The sequence below is a fragment of the Acanthochromis polyacanthus genome, chromosome 1, assembly GCF_021347895.1.
Source record: "Acanthochromis polyacanthus isolate Apoly-LR-REF ecotype Palm Island chromosome 1, KAUST_Apoly_ChrSc, whole genome shotgun sequence".
NCBI lineage: Eukaryota > Metazoa > Chordata > Actinopteri > Pomacentridae > Acanthochromis > Acanthochromis polyacanthus.
The window spans coordinates 42,340,608-42,353,791 of NC_067113.1; the positions used below are offsets into that span (position 1 = coordinate 42,340,608).

Genomic DNA, 13,184 nt, shown 5'->3' on the forward strand with positions numbered 1-13,184 from the left:
AAATACATGTAAATAAATCCTTCATTAATTATTCTGTCTTCAGGGCAACACACCATGGAAGTGAAATTAGATTTAAAACTCCAACAAATATCGGCATTATTAGATCAAGTTGTAAAAACAGTGAGATGTATTCTGTTATCTTCTTGTAAAATGACTCATACATGCATGAAAGTCGTGGTATTCGTGACTTTTATGAAGAACTGATCAATATCGTGATGCACGTAACGGCTTTATCTACATTTTCTCCAGAGTTCTGACTTCCATTGGAAATGGACCTGCATCAATCTGTAGGAACAGAACTCTGATGTAAGTCGAGGACCGCCTGTAGTGGATGCGTTTACTCCAAATGTACGGTCATAACAGCAGCAACTCCCAGTGATCCATAGAAATGCCTTGTCTTGTGAATAATTACGTTTTTTCCTGTTAGAATTTTCTCCCACAATTGAAGGTCTATTATGAAACAAAATCAAATGTGCAAAATAAATAGGAACAGATGGATGCTGTTGTGTATTTGTAAGGCGCTCACAAAGGGTCTTAGGGTTGTTTACCAGATGGCATTAAATATAAGAGCATGCAGATTCATCGAGTACTTTTTACTGAATGTCCTCTCTTGTGTGAAATCTGGACAAATCGATGAAAGACACCTTTACGTGTTTGGATTTTGTTTGGAATTATTAGTCCTTTCTTTGACTACAAGGCAAAACATGAGCTTTTCTTCTGACTTAAAAAAAAAAAAGGAAGCACATCAGGTGGAAAATGCAAAATGATCCAGAGCTAACAAGACAAAGAAGGCAATTTATTTTCTGTAAAGCAGCCTAATCCCACTGCTAAATTTGATTTTTAAGAGACGGCATTTGCCTAGCAAGACGCCTCGTCTAAAATAATTGAATTGTGACCTGCTCTGCAGATGCCGGGCATGCTGGTTGCCAGAGGTACTTGTTTGGTTTCGACAAGACATTATCTCCTTAATTAGGCTGTGATTTAGGCTCAGAAATTCCTCTCCAACGGGCCAGGCCCTTTAACATGACAAAAGGCGAACAAGCTCTGGAGGAAATCTTTGCTTTCCAAGCCATTCTTCACTAATGACTAGATCAAGGCTCTGAGCAAACGACAATACTCAAGCGTCCTGGCATCTTGAGTGGACCACAGTGTTTTTGTGTGGTATTTTTATGAATGCTAAATTTACCCCGGCTCTGTTTCAAAAGATACGGCATTCCTCTTTGGCTGAAGTATGTATTTCTATAGGAATGTTTTTACCAGAAAATTTGTTTAAGTCTGTGTAATGAAAGTGTCAGAATATGTCAGAATAACGGGAAAAAAGAGCATTTCTGAAAGGGGCTTTATTGGAGAAGAACTGCACACAGATTGTTAAATTCTGTGCTTTCCACTCATGAATTGTACAATAGCTAGCAAATATCAAACTTAGCAGGTTTCTCTTAAACTTATTATGAACAAACCCTCACATGGGCTAAAGGGCTGTTTATTTTTATTTCCTGCTAACCAAAGAAAGTTACATTTTACAGGATTTTATCATTTATGAAAGGCAACTATAAAACCGAAAATGTACTTTACAGACCAACAAACATATCGCAAAGATAATCTGCGATAAAATGATACTCCTCTCCGACACAAACTGACCTTTCAGCCACAAAGGTGTTTTTCAGGACAGCTTTAGATCTTTCTCCTGTGAGACTCCTCGATGGCAGCAGCTGTGTTTGCCAGGAGATGTGACACGACCACAAAACCTTTTATTACCAGGTGTGTTTCTCAGGTGTCGCTCGTGAAACAGGATGGTTAAGCACTGCCATCAGGTGCCCTCAGGCTGCTACTGCTGTCCAGCCGCCCAGCTCAACAAAGTCACACACACAGACACGCACAAACTGAAGGCCAGGCTTCCTCACTGCTTCTTGTTTCCTCATAATCTTCAGAATTAGTCACTCAGCGGGTGCAGGCCATCTCAGTGGCAATCTTATGTGCTGTGCAGAAGAGACTTCATTTAGGCCGGTCACATATCTGGGGTTATTAGATTTGATCAGCTCTCGTTCTGATTTTCATCATCTTTGGGCAAACTGTAAGGGAAATATATGTGCGGTCAGGTCTGCCACCCTGCATAAAATGTTCATTTGTCAAGTGCTCCCACCAAGAAGGTCATAAATCCACTCAGATTCTTTTCAGTGAAATCATTGCGTCTGTTTTAGCTGCACTGTATAAACTTACAGAAAGGTAGGGAACTATTATAGAAACTTGTCAAAGAAGAGTGTTTCTTCTGCCTCTTGTAACCGACCCCATTGAGACGTAAACATGCAGAGGTGCACTCTGAATTTAACTGTCTGGGTTTGGTCTAACACTGTTGATTTTGTGAAATCTATTTTATACAAACCTGTTCGACGGGGAGAGAACAAACACTTGGACTGTCTCCACTTGCATGATGGCGTGTGCTCGGCCATTGTTGGTAAAAATGCTTCCAATATTTGACTATGGGGCGTAATTACACAAGACAAATACTATTACAGGTTTCAAAGCAAACACTCATGTTGTGCAGGTTACTTAGAGACCAGTTCTAATGTATGTGCACTGTTGAAGTGTGAACATGGCTGTGGATTACATTGTGAGGCTTGTACATTCTGCAACTTAGAGGACGCTTTGCAGAAGTATCATCAAGCAGGCTGACAGTGTGTGAAGACCAGTTGCCCCTGCGGTTTCTGCTGCCACTTTTGTAGCTTCCTGGATGCAGTGGACCTGGCTTAACTCCTGCCCAGCGTGTCTGTGGCTCTTTTGATAGGTCTATGAAACCTGAATAGTCCCAGAGTTGTTAGAGCTCTGAATGAGCTCGAGCCCTGGGCCAAGAAAACCCAGCGCCAGCCGCCAAGAAACACGTTGGCCCAGCAGAAAGGCAGCGAGGACTGAATGGCCGTTGGCTCCCCGATCGCTTCGCTCTCATTAGATAAACCCAGTCAATAGAGAGGCAGGGCAGGATTTCTGCTCCTCAAGTGTCGAAGCTCCACGTCGGCCCAGGACGTCTCTGTGAGGTGTCCATCGTGAGAAGGGTCTGCTGACACAATACCTCTCTGTCTGAAAGCTGTGCTCGCTTCTCTTCTGCCAAGAGGACGAGCTCAGTCCATGCCAGATTGCGAGGTAGACCGGGGCCAACACACACTCAGGAGGCTTTGTAGGTAAAATAGAAGAATGGCCCAGGATACCAGATGTTCAACAACCCATTTGGCATCATGCTGCAGGCCAGGGCAGTGATCAGTCGTACTTTGAGAGGAGATGCCAGACATTCCTTGAAAGAAGTTTGTGGTGAAGTGGAGGTTGTCAGCCACAGCTCAGGGTCACAGGTCACATTGTAGTCTTATGATAAAATGCTCAGGAGATAGGCCGTTATTAACTGTAAGCTGAGAACAATATATCCTTCTTATCTCTCCCCGTCAGAAGGCAAACATGTATGCTGTCAGATATATGGTATATGCTCTCTGTAGCTGAGAAGTTAAAATAATGACAAAAGCTCACGTTATCAGCCGTGCGTTTTTTTTCAAAGGAGAATTGGAGTTTAATTGGGCTATCGTACTGACTTTATGTTCCACTTGAATACCGCACTATTTTGACAGGAAAAAAATGCCCAGCAGCTGTTGGAGTTTTCTCAGCAAACTGTGCTAACCGAACCAACTCCATCTGCTCACCGTGAGATGCAATTTAAATCTGTAGAAGAAGCGAATAAGTGGTTGTTATTTCTATATAACATCACACTTCATAACAGAACGATCATCCCATCTGCACAAATTGGTAATGTCAAGTGAAGAAAGAAGTGAAGTACATACACAGATGTTTTTATTTTTGTCATATTATGCCTGAAAAGATATATTTAAGCAATATTTTTAGCTTGTGGCTAGCACGCTAACACATATTTTTGTGTTTTTCTATCATAAAATTCCAAATTGACAGGTTGCAGATGAGCATAATGTAGGATGTTAGGTAAGATGATGATTTCTATCTTGGTGTCCTTTTGTTTTCTGCCTTCTTCAGTCTTCCTTTGTATGAATTTTAGCACCTTCTGTGGGTTCCTAAATCCTGCTTTTATTTGGGCAAGATAGAAAACATCAGGAGAGCTCAGCGGGTTTGTTTTGTTGAAAACATATGTACATTAAAAGTTCGGGAACGCTACCATCGTGCGGGTTTATGCTCCGTGCCGTGCTGTGCAAAAACCATCAGGGCAGGAAGGAAGAAGTGCGCATGCCAGCACTGGAGTGAAAACAAGATTAGGGTTTAGACAAAACACAAGCACCACTTCCCCCTGCAGCCTCAGGACGGCACACAGAAGGCACCCCGTTATTAGCGCTGGCTTGCAGGAGCAGGATTCATTACTGGGAAGCTGCCGGGATAAACGCTCTAGCAGCCGCCACCGCTGGCCGGCTCCCTCTGCCTTGAGTTACTGCCATCCTGGTCTGTGGTCGGGACGTACAGATGTTAGAACTATCTCAAGAAAGAGACAGCAGTTATTACTCAATGTCATGTAAGAGGAGGATGAGTGTCTGTATGGGCCTGTCAGGATGGCTGAACATTTGTTACCCTGCAGATAACTACCATATTCATCACTTTTCTCCTTCATATAGTTTTATGTTCCCTAACCATTCTATGTATTCCAGCCTCTTAAGCTGCTGATCTTCCTCTGAAGTGTCCTCTTATTTTTTAAGTAGTGATATTGATTTAAGAACACTTTTTTTTGCGAGTTTTGTCTTAAATGATATCATTCAGGTTTTTTTTCTTGGACGAATTTTCAACACTTGAAAACACTCAAAATTTCTGACTCTTAAAACTTGCTTGAAGTGTCTTCGTAATGTAATTTATGTGCTTATAATTTTAAAAAGACAGCAGTGGGTTACCTAATGATGCTAATGTAAGCTGTCATTTATTTAATTTGATGGATTACACAACTCAGTTGTCAGCTAATAATTTTAATGCTGCATAAAATAGAACTCAGTGGAATACTGAAAGCGCTCGTTTAACTTGTCCAATTTTCTAAAATGCAGCTTAGCAATGCAGATCTGTTTGGTAAAATGTATGTATAGATAATGTGCTAAACATGTACAGTTGGGCTCATAAGTTTACATACGCTAGTAGAATGTACAGTATCACTTCTTGGCCATTTGTGAGAGAATATGAATGATAAAGACTTTTCTTTCACTTGTGGTTAATGTTTGGGTAAAGACATTTATTGTCAAACATCTGTGTTCACTCTTTGTAAATCATAATGACAACAGAAACTACCCAAATGACTCTGATCAAAAGACCCCAGTTCTTAGTACCGTGTATTGCCCCCTTTAGCATCAATGACTGCTTGAAGTCTTTCGTGGTAGTTGTGGATGATGCTCTTTATTTTCTCAGATGGTAAAGCTGCCCATTCTGCTTGGCAAAAAGCCTCCAACTCCTGTAAATTCTTGGGCTGTCATGCATGAACTGCAAATTTGAGATCTCCCAGAGTGGTTCAGTGATATTGAGGTGAGGAGACTGAGATGACCACCCCAGAACCTTCTCTTTATTCTGCTGCAGCCAGTGACGGGTTGACTTGGCCCTGTGGTTTGGATCGCTGTCATGTTGGAGCGTTCAGGTACGTCCCATGTGCAGCTTCCAGGCTGATGAGTGCAAATTTTCCTCCAGTATTTTCTGATGACATGCTGCATTCATCTTGCCATCAGTTTTGACCAAGTTCCTGTGCCTTTGTAGCTCTCACATCCCTAGGCCTTGTTGAGTCATAGGCCTTGTTGAGTCTTCTCAAAATAACGTTTATGGTTGTGGCAAAAAAAAAAAAAAAAATTTGTTCTCATTGCTCCAAATGACTTTGTTCCAGAAGTTTTGAGGCTTGGTTACTTTTAGGAGCCATTCAAACCTGTTTGTGTCAACTTGTGTGCGTGTTTTAAGGCCAAAATCAGCAGGGTATGTAAACTTTTGATCAGGGTTATTTGGGTAGTTTGTTGTCGTTATATTTTAAAAAGAGTAAGCACAGTTGCTCGACAATAAATGGCTTCATCTAATCATGAATGGAAAAAAAAAGTTCTTCTCATTTATATTCTCTGAATAATGGCCAAAAAAAATCCCAAATTCCGCCGTCGTATTTCAAACATATGATGTGGATCATTAAGTTAATAACGATGGGAGACATGGCATATACATATCCAAATAAATGATGTTTTTGACAGACGTTAGCTGTAACTACAAGGTGCCTATCTTCCATTCAGGTGCAGGTCAGCACTGTCAGTGAGGCAGAGGCTGGAGAAAATACACAAAAAGATAAAAACTTCCTACGCAGCAGGGCAAGTCTGCTCTCTGTTCTGGGATGACGGTGTTCATACCTGCAGGAAACATTGTCCAAGGCACAAAAAAACAGATATTGGTTGGGGTTTATGAAACAAAAGGAAAATGTGTTTGACTTGCACACACTCCCACACTAGTAAATGGACCTTATTGAGAGCTTTGTTTTCTCTGTTTTTGCCTCAGTTGGGTACCATGGATGCATAATGGAGCTTAAGGTACACACATGTTTTGAAATCTCTAATTCAGGCAGTAGTGGAGGTGATGATTTGGCATTTTCCCCGCAGTTGCATAAAATTAATTGGTTAATTCAACTGCTAGCAAAATATTTACCGGGGATCAAGGGAAAACTATGTAATTACACAGTTTTCCGTGATCTTGAATAATTTCATGGCATTAACATAATCAGTTAATGTCTTCCATTAGCTGTGTTTTATAGTTTCACTCTGCTTTTCATGTACGTTTTTTTATCCCTTCTGTTTTTCTGTTTGACTCATTAGGTGTCACTTACCTGCAACTCTTCATTTCACCTGCCTTTTGATTTGAACACTTTTAATAAGCATTTTTGAACTCATCCACAGCTGGATTCTGGTTTGATTTGATAATCATTGTTTTGCACCACAGGTTGACAGGCAAAATGCGTCTGTTTTTTAGACTGATACGGTTACTCTTTGGATTGACACTCAGCTGGGTAGAGCTCCTGCAGTGCCAAGCTTGGTAGACTACCGCTAATTTTAAAGCCTGCTGGTTTGTGCATGCAGAGGGGTCCCACTTGCTGGACTATTATGGTCTGCCGAGGGGTCAGAGTTACAGCGTGGGACTGCGGTAATCCTGTCTAAAGCAGGAAAGAGAGCTATTTGAGGTCTTGTACTGACTTCTCGTACACTTCTTTTCTGTAATCCATGTTTCATAGCTGTCTTATTATTCATATAGCTTCTTGAAAGCATTGTAAGAATAATTGATATTATAATTTTTTTACATTTTAAAAAGAAATGTATCTTCTCTAAAAATAGTACCACTAAAGGCATCTAGTTTAAAGAAGCTACAAAATCCACACAAGGAGGTACAAGGGGAGGATGCAGGCGTACGTCAGCAACAGGACTTTGACCTTCACATCCTGTCTTTGACCATTATGACTAGACTGAAATTCTGTTTTCACTCAGTGTTTGCTTTCAGTTTTGACTTGCAGTTTAGGCAACAAAACTACATGAGTAGATTTGGAGAAGTGCAACACTGTGGCTGACACTTTCACAAAGAAAACGACATCTGGGTAAAGTTTAGGCGCCACAATTATTTTTAATATTTTGTAAAATGGGTTGAAATCCAACCCTTTCACAAAATAATTTAAACCTCTCCTCTATTTTCTTGGTTGCCTCCCGATCTAATATACATTTGGTTGGAGAACACTAAGGCCATAAAATAAGAGACACATATTTTTATTTGCAAACGTATTTTTGATATATTCCAAACAAACGTACTCTGGTGGAAAATTTGTTTTCCTCAAATTATAAGTGAGAATGCAGTTTAGTTGTATAAAAGCATCATTTGTGGGAGACAGGGCTGGCTTCAGAGACAACATGGAGACCGCAAGAACTTTGATTGGTCAGTTCTGGCTGCTTTTTGCTCGGTTTTGGCTGCTTTTCTTTTCTTTCTGTGCAAATTTCTCCTGCCTTTGGAGAGCATAGGTACTGAAGGGACTTGAGGAAAGCAGTTTTCTCTTTTTTAGTAATGCAAAGGAAAGTAACCTTCTGCTTGCCACACTCCCCCCGTCATGGTGAATAACACAACATTAACACAGTGTTTACATAACTGTGACCTTCTCTTCACACAGAGGGGGATTTGAAGTTGCCTACATGGATCTCCAGTTATATAGTCAGGGCTCCAGACTGTAATATAGATTATTTTTTGAGAGCTTTCCAGTTAAATTTTCACGTACCGACATTGGTGCCAGTGCATGATGATTATTGGGCTGCTTTAGTGCCCTTCCAGCCAGTATCAGCAGCTAATGCAGTAGCCAATGTGGTAGAAAATAGTACTTTTTAATTATACTTTTACTTTTGGTGACCATTGCGTTAGTACTACCTATCAAGAAAGTTGGTACTACCAGTAGAAAAGATAGTCTGGAGCCCTAAATGTTACAAAATTTAAAGGCCACCATAGCTGTACATTACAATGTAAATACAATTTGCTTTGAGGAATGTAATTAAAGTACAATACAGTTCAATTTGTAATTCACCCGTTGACTTTAGTGTTGTGCTGGCGACATCATAGGTGGGGACTAATTACAGGCATCTGTTGTGGGATCAACCAGGTTTTTCATGCCAATAATAGTTTCAGTACTTAGGATAATAAAAAATAAACCAGATTCTGCAACAAGGTAAATAAACTAGCAAATGTTGCCAATTAAACATTTTCTTTCTGCGTATCTGCTAGCAGACATGCAGACACAGATTTCTCTGCAGAAGTCCAGTACTGCCTGTTTTGGACCAGATCAAGTTTCAGACTTCTTGCCGTGTCCCACATCACTGAGCAGAGGGCAGAGTGGGGTCCCTGTGGTTTTATGCCTTGGTCTGCGGTGTTCCCAAACAGACTGACCCCCCTGAAGCTGCAAATATCCCTCTGTCCTCTCAGCCCTGCAGACACACACATAAACACACCCACAGCCGGATTCTTTACAAGCCTGGCTGAAACCGCTGCTCCGTTCCAACCTACTGTGGAGGTTATAGACAAGAGAACAAGTTTGGCAAACTTAAAAGTGCGCAGGGAGCCGTTTCCCACAGACGTATTAAAGCTCTTACAGACAGTCAACGATCTCTGCCCGGCTCTGCTGAACCCAGCTGGCCTGCCCTCAGGCTTTTAGCTCAGTCTGACACATTCAGAGGAATGCTGATGCTGCTCTCTGGGTCAACAATCACAGCCATACTCCATTTGCTTGTTTGCCAAAAGCTTTTTTTTGTTGTTCTTCTTTTCTTTTGCTGTACCCCCTATGTACAGGGAGCTCATTTTGAGGTCTTGCTAAGTGCTGATTAAAATATTATAGACTCAGTTGGAGTGAAAATGAGGGTCAAACAGACTTCAAGTTCAAAGCAAGAAAAGTGAAAGGATTTTACTTGATAAACAGGCCGTTTAAAAGAAAGCATCCCGGGGCGTTGAGGCCAGTACAAGCTTTGATCCTTGAGAATATCTTGAACGCTGTTTGACTCGGCTCTGTCCCCAAACAACCCTGTCACAAGAAACCCTGTTGTGCAATTTTGGGACTCGACTCAAACGAAAAGGCATCAAGTTTTGGAGAGGATGATTATAACTAGGGCTGGGAAAAAAATCGGTTTTGTTTTAAAATCGAGTTTGGAGGCCGAATCGATTCATATTTTCACAAAATCGAGTTTTTCAAGTTTTTTCCCCCCACCCCACACATTTTGCAATCGCCAACTGGCTTTCCGTAGTTTTGCGGAGCGGGAATCTTGAGCGGCCCCCTCCCCCTGCGCGCGCAGCACTTGTAATGACAACAAACAAAATGGCAGAACAACCCGGTGCAAAAGAGCAGCTTCTCCCCAAAAAGGGTACAACGACGTCGATAATCTGGAATTGGTTTGGATTTACGGCTTCAGATGAGGGCCAAACAACGCCTCGCTGTAAAATATGCCAGAAAGCTGTTGTTGTGGCCTGCAGCAGCACCACGAATTTATTTCAGCATCTGAAGAGAAAACATGCTCCGGAGTGGGAGAAGTGTCGTCTTCTTCGACGTGAGAATCAGTCAAGCACGAGCAGCACAGACAGCACCCAGGCTGTAAAGCAAAGGACTCTTGAGCAAAGTTTTTCACGCGGTGTCCCATACGAGAAGAGCGGAGCCAGGTGGAAAGCAATTACGGAGGCAATAACTTTTTATATAGCCACGGACATGCTCCCAGTGTACAGTGTGGAGAAGAGAGGGTTTAACCACATGCTTAGTGTTTTGGACGCTCGATATACTGTACCCAGTCGCAAGTACTTTTCTGATGTTGCACTTCCACAACTCTACAATACGACTCGGCAGAAGATAAACCGTGAGTTGAAGGACATTGACTTTTATGCAGCAACCACTGATCTTTGGTCAAGTCGAACCATGCAACCGTACATGTGCCTTACTGTTCATTATATCAATGAAAGTTGGAATCTACGAAGCGTGTGTCTCCAAACGTCATATTTCCCCGAGGACCACACTGGCGATACGATTGGTCAAGAGCTAAAGGATGCTCTCAACTCGTGGGGCCTTTCAGAAGAGCGTCTAACATGTATGACAACTGACAGTGGCACCAATGTAATCAAGGCTATGAAGGACAATAACTGGCCAAACCTCAAGTGCTTTGGGCATCGACTACACAATGCCATAGGTACGTTTTTGAGAAGATAAACAAACATGTATGTACTGTAGTATGATCATTATGAGGTGTTGCAAGTATTAAATTTATAGTAGACTTCACTTTTATTAATAATATGATTCTGGTAAAACAGGGTTTTATGAGTTATTGTGTTGTAGTGTTTGTTTTGTAACACAATTAGATTTAAAACTAGATGTATTTGTTAAAAAATGGGGGTTTAGTTGTCACCATCTAAATTTAGAGAGCATATTTATGGATATATGTAGTTGTAAATTTAAGGGGTAACTTTTTTTCAGTTCAGTTAACCTAAGCTGTAAAATGCAAATACAATTATGTTTTTTTGTTTTGTTTCATCTTTTACAGTTAATGGTGTGAAAGATGAACGCATAGACCGGGCGATAGGAGTGTGCAAAAAGGCAGTTTCAGCCTTTTCCTACAGCTGGAAGAAAAGAAGGGACATGGCTGAAGTTCAGGCAGAGCTCGGTCTTCCTCCTCATCAGCTGGTTACAGAATCCTTAACAAGATGGGGATCACGCCAAAAAATGATTGACCGTTTCCTGGAACAAGAAAAGGCGATCGTCCGGGTTCTTGGTGCAGATAAGAAAAGCAGGCATCTTGTACCAACGTGGCAAGATCTTGAAGTGCTGGAAGCAACAAATAAGGCGGTCAAGCCCCTTCAAGACTTCACAGATGCACTGAGTGGGGAGGCTTACGTTAGTGTTAGCTATATTAAACCTGTCCTCCATTTATTTAGAACTAGCCTCCTGCAGCCACAAGAAGAAGATGTAGCTCTTACTGCTACAATAAAAAGAAACATCATGAGCTATCTTGACAAAAAATACAGTGACCCTGAAAATGATGAGTTATTAGACATGGCGTCGCTTATGGATCCACGTTTTCGCAGCACCTACATTGACCCTAGCAAACTAGACCTCATTAAAAAAAGAGCTGTGACTGAACTCTCTGCTCTCTACTCACAGAATAGTTCTGAAACATCAGTGTGTGAAAATCAACGCTCAGACTCTCCACCAAAGAAGAAAACTTTAGCTGCCTTCTTCAAAAAAGCAGTACCAACCTCACTACCCCACCAGACAGAAAGTGACAAAATTGAAGCAGAGCTCAACTCCTATCTTTTGAGTCCTGTGGTGGATCCAGACACTGACCCACTAGAGTGGTGGAGGCAGCACCAACCCAACTTCACAAGACTCAGTCGTCTTGCAAGAAAGTACTTGGCCATTCCTGCAACCAGTGCCCCGTCGGAGAGAGTCTTTAGTGTAGGTGGGGGTATTGTCACCTGTCACCGAGCTTGCCTTAAGCCTGCTGTTGTTGATCGGCTAATTTTTTTAGCAAAGAATGTTTAATGGAACTTTTCATGTTTAATGATGTTGTTCACATTTTGAACAGTGGTATCTCAGGAAATGATTTTGCTTTATTTGCTGATAATCAGTCCAGATCATTTTTAGTTACTTACTAAAATGTTTCACTTATTTTCCCTCAGTTGCGAGGATGCACAAACAAGATACTATTCAGTGTCACTTTGTTTAGCTGCTGTTTTCAAATGATGACCTTTCCTTGGTCTTGTTCAAGGTTTGTTGTTGCACTTTAACAAAAACAATAAATTTATGTATTTTTCATATTTTTGCTGTCAGCACTTGTTTTTCTGTGATCGAAAAAAAAAATCGAATCGTGAATCGTGAATCGAGTTTTTTTGTAAAAAATCGAAGATTTTTTTTTTAGGCAAAATCGCCCAGCTCTAATTATAACTGGACAGGGTTTGCAATTAGAGATGAATGGTAAATCTTTAAAATGTAGAGCTCTATTTTTTTTCAGAGAAGGGCCGCTGTTAAAAGTGCTTTAATGCCTTTTATGCTTTCTTCCTTTTGTTCCTCTCGTCTGTGAATGTTGGCTGATCTGAGTCACATCATTATACTGCCATTTGGGTCTGAACATGAAATGAGATTTTGATTCTGTCAAGCAAAGGTTTGTTGAGAAAAACATACAGACCATTTCTACATGCTAAACTTAAATGAGAGAAGGTATTGAGCACCCTCCACACGCCACACTTGTAACTCTTAATGATTTAATTCTTTATGATTTTTTGATTAAAGCATGTCTTTGGTTAGAGGTCACGGCAGGTGACAGAAAACATGCTGTCATTACTCATTTCACCACAGATCATGGATGACCCAGTCACATCTTTTTGAGGCTGTCAAACGATGTCTCACTCCTGCTCAGAACTGGCATACCTCGGCTGGACCAAACGCTGACCTTGGCAGTCGGTGGTGTCGCATTAATCAGCCAGCAGCTCCGGGGTGGATGTCCTCACTTTGATCTCTGCCATACCTGAGCCCAGCGCTGCGTCTGTCTGTTACCTGAGCTGACTGGCATCCTTGATTAAAAGACAGTGGGCGTCAGTGTAGCAGCGCGCCTCTCCTCCAATAGATCACTGTAATGAAGTCACTGTGCTGTGGCCAGTGGCAGGTGATTAATACACACAAGTCATTAATTCTGCTGCAGAAG

At 41.4% G+C, this 13,184-nt stretch overlaps 2 protein-coding genes across 3 annotated transcripts in view; both read left to right on the plus strand.

Annotated features, from left to right (window-relative positions):
- Positions 1–13,184, plus strand: part of pawr (PRKC, apoptosis, WT1, regulator) — a 78,798-nt gene that overhangs the window by 35,097 nt on the left and 30,517 nt on the right. The gene's annotated exons all lie outside the window — the stretch shown is intronic.
- Positions 9,604–12,298, plus strand: LOC110969141 (E3 SUMO-protein ligase ZBED1-like). The gene is made up of 2 exons (XM_022219179.2): positions 9,604–10,676; positions 11,028–12,298. The coding sequence occupies exons 1-2, from the start codon at positions 9,806–9,808 to the stop codon at positions 12,023–12,025; spliced, it is 1,869 nt and encodes a 622-aa protein (XP_022074871.1). The 5' UTR covers positions 9,604–9,805; the 3' UTR covers positions 12,026–12,298.

What these genes read in the sequence shown, in the direction of transcription:
- LOC110969141 (XM_022219179.2), top strand. Translation starts at nt 9,806, where the DNA reads ATGACAACAAACAAAATGGCAGAACAACCCGGTGCAAAAGAGCAGCTT. An exon ending in TCGACTACACAATGCCATAG is followed by an intron (nt 10,677 to 11,027) that starts GTACGTTTTTGA and finishes CATCTTTTACAG; the next exon opens with TTAATGGTGTGAAAGATGAA.